This window comes from Rhamphochromis sp. 'chilingali' (assembly GCF_963969265.1).
Source record: "Rhamphochromis sp. 'chilingali' genome assembly, chromosome: 5".
NCBI lineage: Eukaryota > Metazoa > Chordata > Actinopteri > Cichliformes > Cichlidae > Rhamphochromis > Rhamphochromis sp. 'chilingali'.
In genome coordinates this window covers 32,331,384-32,354,513 of record NC_137932.1, presented here as the reverse complement: position 1 = coordinate 32,354,513, position 23,130 = coordinate 32,331,384, and the positions used below count along the sequence as shown (strand labels likewise).

The following is a 23,130-nucleotide window of genomic DNA, read 5'->3' as shown; positions in this document are numbered from 1 at the left end:
AGCCTCAGAGGAGAAAAGTTAATCGTTCTTACTCCGTTTGGCCAGTATAATAGAGACGTAAGGTTGGAGTAATTTGCCCGTAGAATATTGAAAAATCTGCAGTGATCGTGAATGAATGGTTCTGTCTTTATTTCCAGCTCCAGTGTGTTTGAGCTCAGAGCTTTTACTAGTTTGATGTAAGGTGAGGGCTGAGGTGTGAAGTCTCGGTGCATCTTCAGAGAGGTTTGACATTAAATCATATTGTAAGTTCATCAGCTTCTGTGGGGTGTTACCACAGCTCGACCATGATGAAGCACATTTGAGCAGAGGCGTGAAAGTGTTTGTGAGAGCTGGAAATGCGGGGAGCTGTGCATATGGATGCCTGAACCTCGTGCATGTGTGTCCTTGTGTGTACTTTGGAGAGGCATGGGTGTATGAACAAGCCCACAATACACACTGGCGATAAATGCTTTGCAGCAGTCTCGGGAAGTTTCTTTTTTTTCAATTCCACAGAATATTCTTTGAAACCTGGAGTGAGATGCATGTTAAGTAGTAGGGCTGGGCCATATTATACCGTTCACGGTAATACCGGTATAATGTTAGGCAACGATAGGAAAATGAAATATCGCGATAGAATGGGAGTAAAACGCGCATGCGCAGTGCCTTTGTTTTCATACACACATGGCCGATTGTTGAGTGAAACAGATGAACCAGAATTGGTTTGTAAAAATGGTGCAACTTCAGTGATGTGGAACTGGTTTGGTGTTTGTCCGTCAGATACACAACAAAGCACATTTTTTTGCAGAACATGCAAGCGGCCGTTGTTATTGTCGTATTTGTCGGACTAAGATGCTCTTAAATCTGGGAGTAATCTGGGTCCTAAACTCCGTATGCTTCAGGTCAAACAACACTGCAGCATCACTTAGAGTTAAAAACTGTCTAAATTCTTTCATCTTTAATAAAACGATCAGCATTGCTGCTTTACCAGGTGTAACTATAAAGTTTAACTTCCAGGCATCCATGAAAACAAAAGTTATTACATTTAACGGAGTTAGAAGTTAGCAGGAAGCTAGCGGAAGTTAGCTCGCTAGTTTCGCTAGTTACCTAAGCATGATATTGCATGTTCTGACTGAGAGATTTCTGAAAAAAATCAAACGTACAGCTCTGCTATCACTTCCAACATAAATGAAGACAGGAAACTAAACAGCAGTGACGTTTGTAGGGTTACTGAAGTTGGGCTAGCTGGTATATAATGATGTGCTACGTGATCGCTAGCGACACAGCTATGTTAGCATAACATAAACAGGGAAGCTGGAGGACGAACACTAACACTTTTCCACTTATAAAAGTTAACGTGAAGGTTCTTCATGGTTAGAGACAAATGCAATCGCATGGCAGGATACTGTAAACGGACCAAACTTCAGTCAGGAGAACAACTGAGACAATCCATCCACAATACGAGGTTAGTCATTAATATACTGCAACAACATGGGAATAGAGCAGCTGCCAGAGAATTCAACATTAATGAATCAATGGTACAGAAGTGGAGGAAGCAAGAAGAATGAGTTTAAAGTTTGATTTATCTGACTGCTTTGTTTCGCTTAATGTGCCTTATAATCCCGTGCACCTTATGGTCCGAAAAATGCGTACTGCACACTGCAGTTTAATGTTACAAAGCACCTCTTTTTAACTTCAGTGGATATTATACATGGTTATGCTCAGGATATGTCAGCCCATTTCTACTGGAAATGCCTTTTGGTTAAACTTTCAGCAAGGAATTTGCATTTGCACTGTTACATTTTTATAAAGCTTTAATGTACATAAAAACCAGCTTCTTGTTTAAGTGAAAATAAATGGAAGGTTGTCTTTTTGCGCTAGTAATGTTGTGGAGTTGTATTTTGTCTCGCATCAATTATATCGTCGGTTATATCGTTATCGCAAATTTTAAATATATATCGTGATAAATATTTTTGGCCATATCGCCCTGCTCTATTAAGTAGCTCTGGCATATGCAGGAGACTGCTTGCACTCCTGTGTGTCTGTGTGTGAACCTCGTTCGTGGTCTACATTCCGAGATGTGTTTTTCTTCTCACTGTAAAGCCTCTATTTTCATGCATTTCTAACACTGACGCAGACTCTCTGAGGATGTGTATATGGCCTGTTCTCATCACTTCCTCCCTGACTCTTTTCACTCCTTCACCCTTCCCCAAGCAATTATGCCTGTCATTTTTACACTTCCTGTCTCTCAAGCTCTCCCTCCGTTTCCCGTCTTAACCTCTGCGTTTTTGCCTGCTTGTATTCAGAGTGTAAATTGTCACACAGGTTCATGATATCATAGGCCACCATATTTGGCTTTAGGTGAGAAAACAATGATGATGTCATTAGTGTCAGACTGGGTTTGAGACAACAGATACAGTGGGGCAAAAAAGTATTTAGTCAGCCACCGATTGTGCAAGTTCCCCCACCTAAAATGATGACAGAGGTCAGTAATTTGCACCAGAGGTACACTTCAACTGTGAGAGACAGAATGTGAAAAAAAAATCCATGAATTCACATGGTAGGATTTGTAAAGAATTTATTCGTAAATCAGGGTGGAAAATAAGTATTTGGTCAATAACAAAAATACAACTCAATACTTTGTAACATAACCTTTGTTGGCAATAACAGAGGTCAAACGTTTACTATAGGTCTTTACCAGGTTTGCACACACAGTAGCTGGTATTTTGGCCCATTCCTCCATGCAGATCTTCTCGAGAGCAGTGATGTTTTGGGGCTGTCGCCGAGCAACACGGACTTTCAACTCCCGCCACAGATTTTCTATGGGGTTGAGGTCTGGAGACTGGCTAGGCCACTCCAGGACTTTCAAATGCTTCTTACGGAGCCACTCCTTTGTTGCCTGGGCGGTGTGTTTTGGATCATTGTCATGTTGGAAGACCCAGCTTCGTTTCATCTTCAAAGTTCTCACTGATGGAAGGAGGTTTTGGCTCAAAATCTCACGATACATGGCCCCATTCATTCTGTCCTTAACACGGATCAGTCGTCCTGTCCCCTTGGCAGAAAAACAGCCCCATAGCATGATGTTTCCACCCCCATGCTTCACAGTAGGTATGGTGTTCTTGGGATGCAACTCAGTATTCTTCTTCCTCCAAACATGACGAGTTGAGTTTATACCAAAAAGTTCTACTTTGGTTTCATCTGACCACATGACATTCTCTCAATCCTCTGCTGTATCATCCATGTGCTCTCTGGCAAACTTCAGACGGGCCTGGACATGCACTGGCTTCAGCAGCGGGACACGTCTGGCACTGCGGGATTTGATTCCCTGCCGTTGTAGTGTGTTACTGATGGTGACCTTTGTTACTTTGGTCCCAGCTCTCTGCAGGTCATTCATCAGGTCCCCCCGTGTGGTTCTGGGATCTTTGCTCACCATTCTCATGATCATTTTGACCCCACGGGATGAGATCTTGCGTGGAGCCCCAGATTGAGGGAGATTATCAGTGGTCTTGTATGTCTTCCATTTTCTGATGATTGCTCCCACAGTTGATTTTTTTCACACCAAGCTGCTTGCCTATTGTAGATTCACTCTTCCCAGTCTGGTGCAGGTCTACAATACTTTTCCTGGTGTCCTTCGAAAGCTCTTTGGTCTTGGCCATGGCGGAGTTTGGAGTCTGACTGTTTGAGGCTGTGGACAGGTGTCTTTTATTCAGATGATGGGTTCAAACAGGTGCCATTCATACAGGTAACGAGTGGGGGACAGAAAAGCTTCTTACAGAAGACGTTACAGGTCTGTGAGAGCCAGAGATTTTCCTTGTTTGAGGTGACCAAATACTTATTTTCCACCCTAATTTACGAATAAATTCTTTACAAATCCTACCATGTGGATTCATGGATTTTTTTTTCACATTCTGTCTCTCACAGTTGAAGTGTACCTCTGGTGCAAATTACTGACCTCTGTCATCATTTTAAGTGGGGGAACTTGCACAATCGGTGGCTGACTAAATACTTTTTTTGCCCCACTGTATATATAACAAGCCAATGAGATGGTGTTTTATAGACATTGACGTTTATAAGGCAGGGTAGTTAACGTGAAGACTGCAGGCTTGTGCTGCTTTTAAATTTGACCTTTAAAAGAAAAAAACATGATATAACAGCTTGTGTGTTTCCGAACTGCATGGATGCTGTTGTAGAGACCCACCTTTTAGCACATCCCAGCACACCCACTCACTTCACCAGATGCACCTTGTTTAGTTCTCTCACCTTTGATTGGGTGTAGTGCTTGTCCTTGATTGCACTCACCTGTCACACATTATATGTCACACAGTATATAAGGACTGCATTCACTTTTGGCTCACTCTTTCCTCACTTCCACACGGGGCGGCAGCTGAGGTGAGGTTCTGTTTGGGTTTTTATTTTATGTAATGTTAAGGTAATGAGTAACTTGAATCTCTGTTTTCTTTCAGCATTGGCAGTCCATGTGTGTCTTTGTTTCCTTCCTTTTTTGCCTTATTTATTTGAGAATAAAAGGAGTACCCTGAAAATAATTCTGCATTAGATGGCTGCTTTTCTTATTCTAACCGGATGAGCCCATGAAGCTGATTGCTTCAGCCCTGAACCTTCCTCCCTTCAAAACAGATGCAAAATAATCTATAGCAAACCTTGAATATGAGCAGATACAAAACTACATCCTAGCTTATTAATTACCAGGACATGTCACCACGCTATATGGAAGCTTGTATAACAGATTTCTTTTTGATGTGCTAAAGGAAAATCATTTTTCCATCTCACTCTAGCATGTGTGTTTTGCAAGCAGCCAAGTTTCAGCTGATGTTAGCAAGCCTAGTTGGCAAGTTGCATTTAAAATCTGTCCAATTCCAATGCACCTACACTTAGCAGTGCTGAGGCCTGAATGACCGCTGTCTCTACATCTGACTGTGCAGACACACTTGTCATTAGAAGCCTCCACAGCTCTTAACTTTAAGCCTCAAGTAAAACCAGATTGATGAGATGTAAAACAAAACCACAGTACCATTATTATGTAGGTGGAAACTGTCCATAGAGGCAAAAACAGTTTTTTTTCTTTTTTTTTTATATCAGGCTGAAAAAGGCACATTTCATAGCCGAATTTGGGCATTTCAACATGATAGCCTCTGGAGTGATTTTGGAGGCAGGTTCATGTGTCCACTACAGAAAGTGCAATTCCAAAGCTGCATAGCTACAGTGAAAAGTGAGCACAGCAGAGTTTCCAGGCCTTAAATCAGCTGTGTGGCAGCAGATGTAGCCATCGCAGCAGAAAAGACTGGAGGCAGTTTTTTTTCCTCTCAAATGAGCAGTCTCCCCTCACTGCCAGTCTTTAACTCTTTCCCCTGTAAAGAGGACATTTGATCTCCTTCCCTGTACCCTTAATGACGAGTTTTGACACCTCAGTATATAATAAAGAAATAGTTTGACAACCAGTAGGATACTGTCTGGGTTTGCTGTTTGCTGGTTTAAGAGAATCTCTAGATGGATGATTACTAATGTGTCACTGAGGAGCTTGGAGGCATCTGAAGGGCTGTGGACTTTTAGTCTGTGCACTGCAGACCAAGTTCATGGGAATTTAGTTAATACTGATCAGTAACACTAATGAAGGCATTTGCTTGCTGCCTTTGAGAATTGGTATGTTTGATTAAACTGATATTAGACTGCTATGTTTGATTATGGAGGAGTATGAACCATGTTAAACACCGATTTTAAAAATAAATAAATAAATAAGGATACGGATAAGCTGTTTTTGTCGGTTGCAGTTGCCTGCAGCTGAAATGACACACCTAGTCGACCATACATACAATATACAAACTTACATTGTGGATACAGGTCAGGCTAGGCAGCAAAAAAGGGATAGATGGTGAGATATGTAATACATAGGGGCAATTAGGGAGAAAATGATTACTGAGAAGACACGCGCAAACACCCCCCCCCCCCCCCCCCCCCCCCCCCCCCCCCCCACATACCAAACTATTAATACAACAAAGTTAGTTTAGTTAGGACTGCAAGCAACAATGACAGCAGATATGACACTGATTAGGTCCATCACTGTATAAAAGTCAGAGCTGAGGTGGGAGCGGGTTGCCAGGCAGCTTGCAGAGGCAGAATCAGTTGTGCACAGACTAAAACTGAAATGACATTCACAATATGAGATGTTGTGTGGAAGTGTACCGGCTGAGCCATCAGCTGATCTGCTGGGATTACAGCTAGGCTTGAAGTAGTGAAGTTTATTGGTGAGCTGTGGAGCCAATGAAACATTCACTAGTTAATTTCATTTTACAGTCTGTTTTTGGTGTTGTGTGCTCTGCTCTCAGTTTCTTGCTTTTATACCTGTGGGGTCATCTTTGTATTTGCAGTCCCAAGCACTTGGTCACTTCACAAAACTTGCTTCAAAGAAGAAAGGACGATTGAAAAAGATTGGATTTCTAAAATGGTAGAATAAACTTTTCTATGTCTCTTGTCCCTGCAGTGAACAGAGCATCTGCCAGGCGCGAGCTGCTGTCATGGTGTATGACGATGCCAATAAGAAGTGGGTCCCAGCCGGTGGCTCTACAGGCTTCAGCAGAGTCCACATTTACCACCACACGGGCAACAACGCCTTCCGTGTAGTGGGACGCAAGATCCAAGATCATCAGGTCAGTGGATGAGACGGGGCTGTTACTATCACAGTGTATATATAGATTTGAAAAGGAGAAATGGTCTGTGACTATAAGCATACAAAAACAATGACACAATTATCACATTTGCGTTAGTGATATAGTGCTGATATTACATTTTTTGACCTCCGACTGTGTCCTCTGGCAGCAGATCCTTTTCAAGACAGAACTGTCCATCCGCTGGACCAGTCCTGCCCTGGCTGGGACATTCCAGCATTAGTAGTATTCATGTTGATTTGTGTGCCAGTAGTTGTTTGGAGCCCTTTTACAAATATACCTTTTAGTTTTGAAGATTGTTGTGCTGTATCATATCATCTGCAATGATACTAGTATAAATATTTATACATATTAAAAAAGAATCACGTTGTGATGTAATTTCTGCAGCAGACTACCAAAAAACAAGATCCTAGCAGGGAAGGTGTGACGTGCAATGTGCAAATGAATGACTCCATCAAGTGTCACTAGAACACTTGATAGTTTGAATCAGTGTGTCACAAAGAGCAAACAATGGATATGAATTACTGATGTGCTTACATGGTGGAAAAATGTGCCTGGTTTAAAAATCTCAATTCAAGATGCAACGTCACACGTAGAAATAATTTAAGTTTTATTATGTGATAGTATTTTACAATTACTTTAGTTATTATTAATCAAAAGTGTTAAGTAGTTATTTTGTAGTTTTACGTAAATTTTCTCAGTGGAAAAAAAACTGCAAAAGTTACTTGAGTGCTCAAATTTGAGTTATACTTTATAATGCTGTCTTTACTGGTCTGTTCAGTTTAATTTTATTTATACAGTGCCAAATCTCAACAACTGCTGCTTGAAGTTGCCTTTTATTTTATTGTATGTTGTAGGTAAAGACTAAATAATACAGAGAAAATCCCAACAATTACATGAGCCGTATGAATAAGCACATGGTTGACAGTAGAAAGGAAAAACTGTCTTTTAACAGGAAGAAACCTCCTGCAGAACCAGGTTCAGAGAGCAACAGCCAAATGCTGTGACCCACTGGGTGTTTCAGTAGATTCACACGTGAATGACATGGTTTCTTTATTCAGTGACAACAGAAAAGGATGGAAATAACCTTGAGTTACTTGCACTTTGCCATAATATTTTTCGACTTTCCACTGAACCTGTATTCTGAGTCTTCAACTGTTTTCTTCTTGACCATCTTGTTCCTCTTTTTTCTGTGCATGTCAGCACATCGTGCTGCCTGGTTAGCTTTTATTTGTAAGAATAAGTAACCATCATATATTTATTACAGCAAGCCATGCATGTATGAACACATAATGATTTAGTCCTACACAGCAGAGTCCTGGTGAGGACATTTGAGCAGAAAGAAACTCAGATTAGCTCAAATGGCTCATAGCTTCAGAGCAATAATCCCGAAGCTGACAATAATCCTCAGTTTAGATGAAAGCATCCCAATCAGAGCTGAGGCACAGTGGGTACAGTTATATGCAAAAGTTGGGGCAAATCTGTGGAATTGTGAAAAGGCAAACATTCCTGCAGGAAATGCAATGTGTGAGAGGGATGAGCTGAATGTATGAGTTCAGAATTGTGTTTATTGCGCAAACCTTTGCAAACAGCTGTCAGTGTGCTCTGCATGTGCATTTATTGCACATTCGCACTAAATTGCACTAAACCTTTGGTGTTGGTTATCTTTCTTCTGGAATGCCACAAAATCTGTGTATAAAAACTCGGCTAGTGAACAATGCTTATGGCAGCTTCCCATTCCTCCAACCTCCGATCTGGTAACCATTTGGAATTTTAACATATCTAATAAAGCAAATTGGAGCATTTAGACAGTGGATTTTCATTAATATCAGGGAACACATGTTTCATATTCATAATACAGACGTGCTAAAAATTGACTGGCTGGAGTGTGCGCATCCTCAGTTATGAGGCCTGTAAAAACATGGACGAGTCAGAGGCTGGACTGGCTGTGTTTGTGTTGGCGCTTCACACTTGGGCTTCAGCCTGATTTCTCACTGTGTGGCACTGCCTATCTTACCATTTCCTCTATTTGTTTCACTGCCATCCACAACAAAACATTTGCAGTTACACAGTTCCTCCTCACATTTGCTGCTTGTCATCTTATCCAGTCCATCAACAATACAAAGCAAATATGGGAATCCTTTCCTGCCTACCAGAGACACATTAGCAAAAACTCAAAAATCGACAACAGACCATTTCCATAGTCAAATAAATGTCTGCTCTGGTGCTAAAGCTTGTTTCTTTATAAATGAGCAGATTGATTACAGGTATTAGCACTCATAGAGCTGTTTTTTTTTTTTTTTGCCAAAGTAGCAGTATCGTCTTCTGAAGTATTTTTGCAATATTACCTTTAAGCCTAGTGTCAGTACAGTACAGTAATCCTTCATTTAAATCAGGATGCGGCAGAAATCAAAACACACCACCAAGCCCTGTGTGATAAGCTGCTGGGTCCCTGTTGGGGAATGTTTTGAATTTATTCTCCTTATTAGTTTGGACGAGAGATAGCACAGCGATTATGAGATTAAACCGCATTACACATCTTTTCAGGGTATATCCGCTATATCAGATGAACTGTAACAAAATGAAGCGTGTGTGTGTGTGTGTGAATTCACTGATAATGCTGATTATGATGCTTCAAATATGAATGCTTTCATTGTGGGGGAAAAAGAGGTTGGACTTTAACAGCAGAGAAGGCAAGTTAGCATGCTAACAATCCAATAAATCTACTGCAAATAATGTATACTAATAAGCCTTAATAGCCTTCTCAAAGGTTTTAGAAGCTTGTTTGGTTCAGAAATCTTAAATACAGTAACTGTAAAAGACGGACATAGCAAAGACACTATAGAGAGGGACATAATGATGATGATAATAATATTAATAAATTTTATTTGAAAGTGCCTTTCAGAACACTCAAGGACACTGTACACAGCAGAATACCGGTAATAAAAGCAAGCAGTTTACACAATCATAAAAGCATAACACATAAAAACAAATTTAAAATAGAGTGGAGAGGTTATGCGGGATAAGCTATTTTGAACAAGTGAGTTTTGAGTCTGGACTTAAAGAGAGAGAAGGAAATGATATATTTTTTTTTTTAATCAGGAGGTAGGGAATTCCAGAGTCGAGGAGCAGAGCAGCTGAAAGCCCTGCTCCCCATGGTGGCGAGACGGGGAGAGGGGACAGAGAGAGAAAGAAGAAAGATCTGAGACACCGAGATGGGATGGTGATCTGAACCAGATCACAGAGATATGGAGGGGAGAGATGATGAATAGCCTTAAATGTGTACAAGAGTATTTTGAAATTGATGCAATATTTGACCGGGAGCCAGTGAAGCTGCTGCAGGACAGGAGTGATGTGATGGATGGAAGGGGTCCTGGTGATAATACGAGCAGCAGAGTTCTGGATGTGTTGGAGCTTGTGGATGGCCACAGAAGCATAGCTGTTAGGGGGGAAAACAGTATTGTAATGTTATTTTTAGGATGAAGTAGGAATCGTATTGGACTCATGACTCTTTCTCCTCTTGATGACTGAAATTAAAGGTAACTTGGAGAATGCTGCCACCCATTGTGACATCACCACTTGTTTCTCAACTGTGCAAACTGAAGCCATGATATTAAAGTTTTGGCTGCTTTTGAGCCACAAAAGGTCATATTTGGACACTGTTGTATCTATAGACCATATGGTTTATGGTCTGAAAGAATAATCATTCACCATATGTGGTTTTTAAAATGTGTCTGTCTGTCTTAAAATGCCAGTATCTGATGGTCAGGCTCCAGTGAATGAAATATTGCTAAAATAATAATGATAAATAATATTAATAATGATAAATATATCAATTTTTTAAAAACTTAACGAATAAAATACTAAAGTCATATCCCTGACTTCAAGCCTAAACAGAATCCTAACTATGTTTTAAAAATACACACATTATCCATATGGACCACATGGATACTTTAGGCTTCAGCTGTGTAGGCACTCTGATGATGGAACTGAATATGTTTGTACTGTGATATGAGCCAATACACAAGTCAAATGTGAGTAATTTCCCCTTGTTGCTTCAAAAGTTTGATTTTTCTAAAAATACTTTTTGACTTTGCATGTGAGTAGAAAAAGGAAAATGTTCAGACAGTTCCTGTAGGTTCTAGGGAAAATGGTTTGGGACCCTTCCCTATTGGTCTTATTTAACTGGGAGTACCTTGAGGCATTACTGTTTGGCTGTGTGCCCCGAACAGTAAAAACCTCAGATGTGAACACTTAAAGTGCCTTAAATTAGACACAGAGTGAGGGGATCATAAAGTCTACTTACGAGGAAGTAAAAGTGACTTTAAACAACATAACAGGCGACAGTGTTACAAGGTTGACATATTGTGTTTTAATTGGAGATATTTTATTATTATTATGATCCTTCAGACTTGAAGTCATAAACCTCTCCTGTCTTGTCTCCGTTTCCTCTCTCTTCTGATTCACGGATGTCTGCAGGTGGTGATAAACTGTGCCATTCCCAAGGGGCTGAAGTACAACCAGGCCACACAGACCTTCCACCAGTGGCGTGATGCCCGACAAGTCTACGGCCTCAACTTTGGTAGCAAGGAGGATGCAAACGTATTTGCCAGTGCCATGATGCATGCACTGGAGGTGCTTAATTCGCAGGACACAGGTGAGACCTCCTGAGCATGCATGCTTTCTAGCTCCACCACATGATAACTGAATATCTAAATTATGCATGCACAAACTATATAGCTTATCCTGATACAGGATTCAGCTATAGCTTTTATTTAGATCAGATCTGCATTTACACTTGGTGCTGTTATTCCTGAAGATGGGCAAACATGACGATATATTGGTGTCTGCATGCTGTCGGGATTTGGAGAAATCATAGTCATATTTCTTGTCGTGTTCTCTCTGTACTGAGAGCTACGCTTCTGTAGATTTGTTTTCACATTGCATTTTACATGTGGATTTCCCTTTCTTAAAGAAATCAAAACAAAGAATAGTAACAGATGTAATGGCATGAGAGCGTCACATGGTCATTAGCAGCCTGCTAAATTAGCTGCTAGCATACCTTTTCTCTTTTGCAGGCTGCATAGGTTTAGCCACCATGATCCTTTTTTTTTTTTTTTTTTTTTTCATGATTTCAAAATAACACCAGTGATTTTAAATGTTCTGAATATCAGCCCCTCTAATCAGGCTGACCAATAACTGGCCTGTCTCTATACTGTATATAAAAGATGGACATTTCCAATTTAGCATTTTGACTGTCGTCCTTAGAGGATATAGGCAGACACTTGTTTTTGAATTACTGTTTTGAAGCCTCAGATGACTTTTTACTTCATCTTGTAGAATGTTTAGCTTATTTTAGAGTTTAGAAATGTGTTATCATAGAATGTAGAACTATTGTAGAGACATTGATACTGCCCTTAAAGTAATAAAGGCCTCACTGTGTCGTGAACTTAGGAGTAGATTGTAGGAGGCCTCTCCCCCACTGAGTGGAAATTCCCCAGAGGATGTTTTAAGGTGGGGGTCTAAACATTTGTAACTGTGGTTTGGAAGGGAGAAAGGTTTTATGACCTAGGGAGTTACCTACACCCACCGTGTTTTAACTGTCACGCACACACATTCACACGCACACTCACTCATGTGCACTCACACATACACACAGGTATGCGCACACAGTCACACACGAGCACTCACATAGACACGTGGGAACGCGCACATGTAGGCATTCATGTGCTCGTGCACATAGACACAGACAGAGTTTGCAGCACACTGTAGGGGGTTTTATGATGGGGTCGCTTCTATAAAGCTGGCTGTAACTAACAAAGGGTTGAAGATTTTTGCAGAGGGACACCGGCCTTGTCTTCTAGAAGTGCATGCTTAAATGAAGATGAATAAAGATGAATAAAAGTTTTGTGAAAATGACTACTGAGTCCGGTGCCATCTCTGGATGCTCGAGGAATACAAAGAACTGGGATAAAACTGATTTCTTAACAATCTTATTGTTTTGAATCCATGTGTAAAGAAGGAATGATGGTCGAACTGCACATTCTACTGACTTTCAGGTCCATAAACCCATTAAAATTTTGACTGAGCTCATGGCCCAGTAGAGGACTCACAAACTGCTATCGGACTGAAACCACAGATTTTGCGTCTTGGTGGCCATTAAAAACATTGCAGATTTAAGGCACATTAACATGGCTTCACCTTTTAGACCAGGAAACTATACCCATACAGTGGGGCAAAAAAAGTATTTAGTCAGCCACCGATTGTGCAAGTTCCCCCACTTAAAATGATGACAGAGGTCAGTAATTTGCACCAGAGGTACACTTCAACTGTGAGAGACAGAATGTGAAAAAAAAATCCATGAATCCACATGGTAGGATTTGTAAAGAATTTATTCGTAAATCAGGGTGGAAAATAAGTATTTGGTCACCTCAAACAAGGAAAATCTCTGGCTCTCACAGACCTGTAACGTCTTCTGTAAGAAGCTTTTCTGTCCCCCACTCGTTACCTGTACGAATGGCACCTGTTTGAACTCATCATCTGTATAAAAGACACCTGTCCACAGCCTCAAACAGTCAGACTCCAAACTCCGCCATGGCCAAGACCAAAGAGCTTTCGAAGGACACCAGGAAAAGTATTGTAGACCTGCACCAGACTGGGAAGAGTGAATCTACAATAGGCAAGCAGCTTGGTGTGAAAAAATCAACTGTGGGAGCAATCATCAGAAAATGGAAGACATACAAGACCACTGATAATCTCCCTCGATCTGGGGCTCCACGCAAGATCTCATCCCGTGGGGTCAAAATGATCATGAGAACGGTGAGCAAAGATCCCAGAACCACATGGGGGGACCTGGTGAATGACCTGCAGAGAGCTGGGACCAAAGTAACAAAGGTCACCATCAGTAACACACTACAACGGCAGGGAATCAAATCCCGCAGTGCCAGACGTGTTCCGCTGCTGAAGCCAGTGCATGTCCAGGCCCGTCTGAAGCTTGCCAGAGAGCACATGGATGATACAGCAGAGGATTGGGAGAATGTCATGTGGTCAGATGAAACCAAAGTAGAACTTTTTGGTATAAACTCAACTCGTCATGTTTGGAGGAAGAAGAATACTGAGTTGCATCCCAAGAGCACCATACCTACTGTGAAGCATGGGGGTGGAAACATCATGCTATGGGGCTGTTTTTCTGCCAAGGGGACAGGACGACTGATCCGTGTTAAGGACAGAATGAATGGGGCCATGTATCGTGAGATTTTGAGCCAAAACCTCCTTCCATCAGTGAGAACTTTGAAGATGAAACGAGGCTGGGTCTTCCAACATGACAATGATCCAAAACACACCGCCCGGCCAAGTCCTGGAGTGGCCTAGCCAGTCTCCAGACCTCAACCCCATAGAAAATCTGTGGCGGGAGTTGAAAGTCCGTGTTGCTCGGCGACAGCCCCAAAACATCACTGCTCTCGAGAAGATCTGCATGGAGGAATGGGCCAAAATACCAGCTACTGTGTGTGCAAACCTGGTAAAGACCTATAGTAAACGTTTGACCTCTGTTATTGCCAACAAAGGTTATGTTACAAAGTATTGAGTTGTATTTTTGTTATTGACCAAATACTTATTTTCCACCCGGATTTACGAATAAATTCTTTACAAATCCTACCATGTGGATTCATGGATTTTTTTTTTTTTCACATTCTGTCTCTCACAGTTGAAGTGTACCTCTGGTGCAAATTACTGACCTCTGTCATCATTTTAGGTGGGGGAACTTGCACAATCGGTGGCTGACTAAATACTTTTTTGCCCCACTGTATATTATACAGCCTGTGCATGTCTGTGTCAGCCAAGTTGAGCAAGCAGCTTTCAACTCCCCACACTGGGGTTCAATATTTTTGTAACATAACAAATATAACATGTCAAGAGCCCACTCATTTACACTGCCAGTAGTTTGTTCATATTAATTCCGTTTCAGAGGTTTCATCCTCTGATTGTATTCATAACATGTTGAGCCTCCACTAAAACAGAGACCGCTGATGAATTTTATTTCTTTTGAGCATTCCAAAGGAGGGATGTTAACAAAGATGTTTGAAAAGAAGAACACTAGTTCAGAGCTTGTACCTGTACAGAGCACTGAGAGATTTCCACATATCTAATAATGTAGCATTAAACTCCAGCTCCTGCTGCATTTTTGGACCTGTGTTTACTGGAAGTAGAACCACTAACTTGTGCTTCTGCTCAACTCTGCAGGCAAGAGCAATTTTTGGATATGAAATGCTAAGAGGCACGAAGGTGTAGCACATGGGATTAATGATTAAAAAAAAAAAAAAAAAAAAAAGGATTAAAAAACATGTGTCAACAATAAAAATGTTTTTTGAGTGAACAAAACATTTTTTTCCAGAAGCAACGATTAGAGTAAAACATCTTAATTTGTTGCGGGAAGTCAACATTTGAAACGTGAAAAAATAAAAAACAAACCCATTTGAAACGTGATTTTCATTTCAAGTTGAAAGCACAGCCAGGAGGTAATGCTAATGAGGTGGTTTATTTATTTATTTTTTAGCATTGCTGAGCTTGGTTAGCAGTTACTTCTCGCAAGAAATTCATTTATCAAACATTGAATATCGACCCCAGATCTGATCAAAACACAAACGGCCTCGTTCACTTCAAGAAACGCCCCATATTCACAGCACGCACATTCATGCTGAATCCAATTTCCAGCAAATAGTTGCAGGCTCAAACTTCCATGACCTTGGCTTTCTAAACACACACTCGCTCCACTGACTTCCTGCGTGTCTACGTTCGCGCATATGTAGGAAGGGATGGATGTTTCCCTACTTTAGAAACATCCGTTGTATTAAAGCACCTCATTTTAATACAAAAAAGATGGTTTTAATTGCAGCTTGTTTGTATTTTTGCAATCCCAGCATCCAGATGCTACTCCATGCTCCCTCCCCTCTCCCTAAGCCATGCCTCTCATCACACTCTAATCCCATCCACTAATTAACCTGATAGAGATGCGCCTCATCAAGCTAATGGGGCTAAGACATGTGTGGTGTGTTTGCGTGAGAGAGACAGAACAGACTTTAGAGTGAGAGTGGAATGACATGAGGACACATTTTAACAGAGCTGAAGGGAATTGCCAGGATTTTGTCATCCCTAATACGACCAGAGGAAGGCTAAATGTGGACAGTTGTGTAGAACTGTGAGGGTCGTGTTTTGTTTTTCCTACAATAGGTGCTGGCATCCAAGCGTTTTAGGATAATAAAACGTGGCTCATGTGGCTCAAGAGTTGGGAGTTCGCCTTGTAATCGGAAGGTTGCTGGTTCGAGCCCCGGCTTGGACAGTCTCGGTCGTTGTGTCCTTGGGCAAGACACTTCACCTGTTGCCTACTGGTGGTGGTCAGAGGGCCCGGTGGCGCCAGTGTCCGGCAGCCTCGCCTCTGTCAGTGCGCCCCAGGGTGGCTGTGGCTACAATGTAGCTTGCTATCGCCAGTGTGTGAATGTGTGTGTGAATGGGTGGATGACTGGATATGTAAAGCGCTTTGGGGTCCTTAGGGACTAGTAAGGCGCTATATAAATACAGGCCATTTACCATTTACCAATAAAGTAGTGGATGTATCTTGATGGCTTTTTTTAATTAATTAATTTTTTTTTAGCTCTTCAATTTTACATTAACTGTTACATTAAAAAAAGTACTAATGCAGTGTCTCTGAGAGTTTAACCATGTTTTTTTTTATCTGTATTTTGCAGTCATATAGTGATTGTGTATATTCAGCGTGGTTGCTGCTTCCTTGAGAAATGCTCATTCAAACTATGAGTGACAGAAGTCATTAATCACAAGAAAGAAAATTAAAGACAAACACAGCTGGGCGAGTATATACTATAGTTATCTTGGGATTACCATTTTGAGTTTTAGAGTGAAACAACTACAGATGTGCAGAAATGTTGCTGTGATTTGTTTGTATAAGAAGCAGCTGGTGATGGTGTATAATGGTGATACTATTGAGAGGCTTCTGCTAGAATTTTCTGCTCCTGCTCGCTTCAAATACTGAAAGTTTTGATCCCCTAAAGTGTCTTATGGTGCTGTAGTATGTCTAAAACTTAGAAATCTATTTCAATGCAGTTTAGAAAAAAAACTGTGATTAAAATCATAATACTGTGTTACACCGGATCAAAAAACTTTAAGTTGGATGTGCAAGCATGCTAATTTACAGTATCACTATAATGAAGCTCAGACCAAACTGTGGTCTATAAAAATATAATCTTTGTTTTCTTGTCAGGTTGTATACACATTAGTTTTAAATGCACTTGAATCACCTTAAATCGTATCACAAAGCTGGAATGTTAGCCGGACCATTTAAGTGAAGCAAGATGGCTGAAACTAACTAGACTTCTCTGCTGTGTATTTTACCCCCACAAGAGCCTTATGAGAAAACGGCACAGCCAAAGACTTCAGCCTCCAGCGTTTTCCTTTGCTGCTTGCTTTATTCTCTAACATTTTAATTTTCCTTCACTCGCCTGATTTCCTCTCTGCTCCCTCTGTCTTTCTCATTCTTCTCACATTGCCCCCCCCCCCCCTCTGTGGTGCAGTCAGCTCCGTACAGAAGCCAGAGGGTTTCCTCTTTCACCCCACTGTTTTGCTACTGTATTTCTGTCGTGACAGCTGCACTCAGTGGCGCCTATTCCAGCCACATTTACCCGTGGACCTGACAGCCCCCTGCGACACATAGGGTTTGCCCTCCGTCACTCACTCAGTGGGTGGATGGGCCCTGCCCTCAGAGTGGGATCACTGATATTACCATGTGCATGGCAGTCATACAGTGGAAGCTTTTAACCATTTTAATAATTGTTCTAAATCGCTTTTCTTTGATGTGGTGTACAGTATGTGACATACCATGACCACTTTAATAAACAAAGACAAAAAGAACATTTAAAGAATTTAAAATTTTGACTTGCTTTGCAGCTCAAATATAAAGTTCAGCAGAATTATAACTAGCTGTCTAACCTTTTACCTAAAGTGCTTCACAGTATGGTGGAAACATGTGACCTGATCCTCTACAGGAACTACTGAGTAATCAGTGGAGATGTAAATCGTATGGCGCGGCCTTGGCCAGTGAGCACACTTAATTGGAACAAGACAAGCAGCAGGATGAGCATAGTCACTGAAGCTAGCTTTTCCAGTCAGACTAATTTGCACAGCTGCTTTTGCTCTCGTGTTTTAGTCAGGACCCGTTCAGTCAAAAGAAGGCTGTTATTTCCATCTGCAGTAGTGACACTGCAGCAGAGATGTCTCTGGTTTAGTTAGGTTGCAAAGTGGCTTGCAGTAGCTGTAACTGCGGGCAGGCTGCGTGGGGTTAAAGAACCTAACACTCTATTTGAGGTGTAGAAGGGTATCAGCTGAGCCGCCAGGTAAACTCTTGTGATCTCAACTGCCGTTTACCCAAACAAATTATCGCTGGGCTCAATTTTTGTTTCACGTAAACAAGACTAAAAATTATTCCAACTGATACTTTAATACTTATGATACAAGTTAGGGTGGATGGAACTGAACTTTAGTCCAGACATATTAGTTTTTTACTTGCATTTAAACTTTGTGTCTCCTTTGCTGCCACCGAGTGCAATCTGACAAGAGCAGAAAGCAAAAACCACTGAATATTCCAACAAATAGTGCAGCAGACTGTGTATGCAAAGGTAATGAGGACCAAATCATGTTATATGGCACAGATACTTAGTTCGTTACTACTTCCATGAGGCATTTGCTAAAGGACCATCTCGTTCTTCTTGGTGCTGCTAGTTTATTTATTTATTTTTCTTCAGATTGAACTTTTTTCATTCTGGCTCTTAGAAGTTACAGTTGTCCAGCATCACTGCTGATACAGAGATCAACTGACAAGCCAGGATTGTTGGAACAGCATGCCATAAGCACGATCTAAAATACTCCTGTTGAGAAGGCAGGCAGATTAAACACTAGTCGTTTCAGTTCAATACACAAGTTCTATCACATGACACCAGTTTTATCTCCATCACTTTGAGTCCTAGGAACAAAGAGAATAGCTAATTTGGATACTTTTTTGTTTTTGTTTTTTTTAGATGTACTGAATAAAAGATGGGTTCATAACCTGAGAGTGCTTCTAAAGAAAATGTATCTAAGTGTACAAAAACTTTAGCAAGAAGCCAGAAATATAGAACATATGAATTGATGATGGGACAACATCATATTACAAGTGCCTCGATTTAGCTATAGCAAGGATTCATGCATTAAACCCTAGATAAATCAGCCCTGACAGTGGATTAAAGTATCTTGGCACATGTGGAAACCATGTGAGGATGACCTCTGCCCTCCATGACTTCACTGATTTATTTCCTTTCCCCTGAGAACCCTCCACAGTGTTTCTAATGAAGAGATGCTCTACAATTGCAGCCCATGCTCAATATTATCAGAGATAGAACTGATTTCCTCCTCCCATAAATGCTTCTCCGGATCAGGACATGCTTTGATGTATGTCTTTGAAGTCGAGCTTGACCCGCATAGCCAGAGAAGATTACGATTTCAGCTGTTTCGGAGGATTAAGAGAGAGGAAGGAAATCAGTTTATACGTTGTTGCTGTTTGGCCAACAAAGCTGCCCAATAGCATCACACTTTTAGTTATTTAAGGATTCCCACACATGCAGGTGAGTGAATTATGTGATGTGTGTTTTTATCTGAGGCTAGGAATGTGTGAGTGAGAGATTGAACAAAGCACAGAATAGTTTCCGAGTGAGGGAAGAGAATGGATATGGTTCACTGCTGCCATGTGGAAAATGTGCGTGTCTACAAGCACTTAAAATAAAGGCAAACACTCATCACTTTGATGATGGGTTGTATACAGTAGGCATGCGCATTTACTGCGGGTGACCTCTGCAAACACCGCACACTCGACTCTGTCGCCGTCTTACGTCACTGAAACCAGCTCGTCACCTCACTGCTGGATATTGACTTGGACCAGCTTCTGTTCTAAAAGTGAGCTCACATGTGGATAAGTGAGGGCGCAGACAGCCCACACATAGTTTATCTGTTATTCCTTTTCTCCTAAAAAGGCCAAAGCAGGGTGGGAAGGAAGGCCAGGATCAGGAGAGGGAGGGATGGGTCACAGACTTGCCAGCCGTGTGTTGTGGTCTGGCTGGTAATCCGCTTCTGTCAGGTCTGAGCAGAGAATTGCAGACTTAAAGGTGGACATGAGGTCATAGGTTGATGCATGCATCCTTTTTTTTTCCTTTTTTAAATATAGCCTTCTTGAATAAAGGGTTAGAAAAACAGCATTGTCACATCCTGACTTGCGTGTCACCAACTCACTGCTTCGAAAAGCGACCAGCATTAGACCTGTCTGTGCTTTTCCTGCACAAACGTCGCTAGGATGTTGATGCCAGAGGTCAGAGGAGAATGGCCAGACTGTTTTGATAGGAGGGCAACAACAACTCAAATAACCATTGTTAAACCCCAAAATAGTATCTCTGAATGCCCAGCATGTTGAATCTGATGGGTGACAGCAGCAGAAGACCACACCGCATGCCACGCTTGTCAGCTACAGGAAGGGAGGCAACTATTCACCCAAATCACTTGCCACCTTTGAGGTGTGATGGATCAGGAGATGATGACATAGATGTGCAGCTGACAAACAATTGTGGGACTCATGTCATGTCAGTATGGACCAGTCTGACACTCCAATTTAGGTTTTTACAGTTGTAATATTTTTAGTTGGTCAGTCATATCTCCTGAAAATACCAACATGTATAAAAAAAACAAACCCATCTATATCTGTATAAGTGTCTCAGGGTCTTGTTCGCGAGTGACGGGAGAAGGGAGCAGGAGATCAACAGACTGATCGGTGCTGTGGCTGCAGTGATGCAGACGCTGTACCGGTCTGTCGTAGTGAAGAGAGAGGTTCATCTGTGTGTGTACTTCGTCTTCCTGTCAGTCATCAGTTCATTTACATTTTTTTTCTTCCCAAAGCCTGGTGTTGCCTTCTTCTGTGGATCCTGGAAATCTGTATGATAAAGCACTACTTACTGGTTTGAATTTCAATTTTCGTAGTTGTTGTGTTTGCTGTCAGTCCATTAAATACTGACTGGTATGCAGCTGATTAAATATGACAAACTGTCACATTGTTTTTCAGCTGTCCTTCCTGTCTTCAAAAGGACTTGTTTTTAATTCTTTTATTTAGGATTATTGACCACTCAAAGCACTTGGCACACACAGACATTATTACAACACTCTGTTGTCATTTATATGTATTTTTGACTCTCTGTCAGCTGCCAGTTGACCTCTGACCTTATGACTAGTCATATGCTTCCAACATTGCCTCTTTTAATGGAAGCATGTTTACACCTTAATTGGGGAAAACCCTGATTTGACACATCCAGTTGCTAACACCTCTGTGTGACTTTGCAGCTTGATTGCTGATGTTAGTTTAGTTTAGTGTCAGGTTTAGTGAAGCCAGATAAAGAAAACATATCTGGTATATGTTCACTGTACAGACGCTGTTCTTCCCCTTTTTGTTTATCCTCTGACTTCTTTTCCTCTATTTTCAAAACTTAAGGCTTAACTTTGAACTCTGTGCATATCTTCTTTTTGTATTAGAGCATGGATTTTACTTCTACCTTCCTAAAGCTTCTGCCCCTGGCTTGTTCTTTTAATGGAGCATTACCTTGAGTAAATGTACATTCACCAAATGGAGGAGAGAAAAGCTAGCAGTTAGGCAGTTAAAGCGTTCATGCAGGCTTGCCAGTAGAGTTGTATTCTCTGCTCTTTTTGTCTGGGTAGCCACAGTTGGAGTTGGCAAAAGCTTGTCTCCACAGAGATGTGTGAAAAGTTGCTAAGTGCGGCTCATCAATTTATTTTGAGTCCTCACTGTTCCTGCCAGCAGTATAGAGCATGTGGCTCTGGATGTTGTGAAACCTTTGTTGCAGAGGAGGGGGTGAAACCTGAGAGCTGGAGGTGAAGAGAAAGGCACATTTCATCCCTCATCTCATAGAAACAGCCTGTATGTCCCTGGACCACCGGGAGGGGGGGGGGGGGTTGCAGGTCACGGATGAGTGAGAGCAATGCGTAAACATTTTGGGGTCCGGCACTCCCCCCAGCAACTGTCCACCACACCAGTCTGGCATGTGTTTTTCTTGTTTTAACATGACAGCGTGTGATCACGCTTGCATCAGAAGCCCCCCCCCCCCTCTATTTCTCGATGAGCTCATGGTCTCTGGCATCAAACGCGAGTTTGCAGACGACTGCACAGCTGGACTAGAGAGACCGAGGCAAAAGGAAAGTTGTGTGCAACAGGACAGAGTAAGTGACAGAGTTTAAAAAGAGAAATACATTGCAGAAGTATCCGCAGACATGCCGGCCGCAGCAAGAGTTCACAGATTCCCCCAGGAGCAGCAGAAGATCAGCCGCGCTCAAATCATCCTCAGGAGTGAGTAGTCAGCCTGGCAGAAGTGTTGAACCGGAGCACCTATCTGCTTGGCTGTTTTATGTTGTCTTGCGTGCCTCTGTTTGGTCTTTAGATTATGCATGATGAGGCAAAATCGTTTGTATTTTTGTAAAACTACAAACGATTTTTTTTTTTTATTAATAAAAGAAATTTTAAAAATTAATTTTGAGCTGTTTATCAAGATTAAAAAACAACAGACAAACACTCTGTTTGCTGTTGTTTTAAAGAAGCTGCAAATACTGCTTATATTTCATATGCTTTTTAATAGAACACCTGTTATGGGCACAAAGATTTATCCATCAGTAAACCATCATGTCATTACTGTCGTCGAGTTAAATGAACAGTCAAACATGAATATATTCCACTGCCGCCTTCTCAGCGTGTCTAAGCATTTTGTCCCATGAGTCTCAGACACATGTCAGTCGGAAGTGAGGACTCTGCAGAAACCTGATTGGCTGCAGAGCTCTCCTGTAATTTCATTGGTTAAGCTGTGCTCTAGTTGTCGTGTAGCAACAGTGTCAAAAGGCTGGAGGGAAGATTGACCATAGTTGCCATGGTCTCATGATCTTTGAAAGAGAAACAAGTTTAATTGTACATGTGAGCCACAGCACAAGTCCTCCTTTGTGTTTGCCAGCTGGGTGTGATATATGTAATGATTTGTTTGACAGGCCGTCCAAGCATAAAAACACAGCTATGAGTACGGAAATACCAAAAAGCCCACTGACCGGCTTCCAGAGTACAGAGTGCGAAGCCAACTAACCTAAGACGACTCTGAACAAATGTTACACGGGATATTTCATGCTCCTCTTGAGCTCCATATTTTCATTTGTTCACTTTGTTATAGCAGCTTCGCATTTGCAACCCCCTTAATCATCCACTGTCTGAAATGAGCTATTTTAGTTCCCTTCCTGTTCCCTCACTCAAGTTGGTGGTACTTAAGTGCTCACAGCCCTTTTCCCCATTTTCCTAGTTTACTATAAAACTGGACTTCTTTTTTCAACAGTACTTGCCTCTTCA

The 23,130-nt window shown here is 41.5% G+C and overlaps 1 protein-coding gene across 7 annotated transcripts in view; it reads left to right on the top strand.

Annotated features, from left to right (window-relative positions):
* enah (ENAH actin regulator) overlaps positions 1 to 23,130 on the top strand; it is a 145,750-nt gene that overhangs the window by 71,346 nt on the left and 51,274 nt on the right. For 6 of the 7 annotated variants that reach the window (XM_080881733.1, XM_080881732.1, XM_080881734.1 and 3 more), the window contains exons 2-3: positions 6,473 to 6,638; positions 11,136 to 11,313. In XM_080881733.1, the coding sequence (XP_080737859.1) occupies positions 6,473 to 6,638; positions 11,136 to 11,313 (344 nt within the window). Of the gene's footprint in view, positions 1 to 6,472; positions 6,639 to 11,135; positions 11,314 to 21,957; positions 22,096 to 23,130 lie in introns of those variants that run through there. The other variant, XM_080881738.1, reaches the window with a different exon arrangement.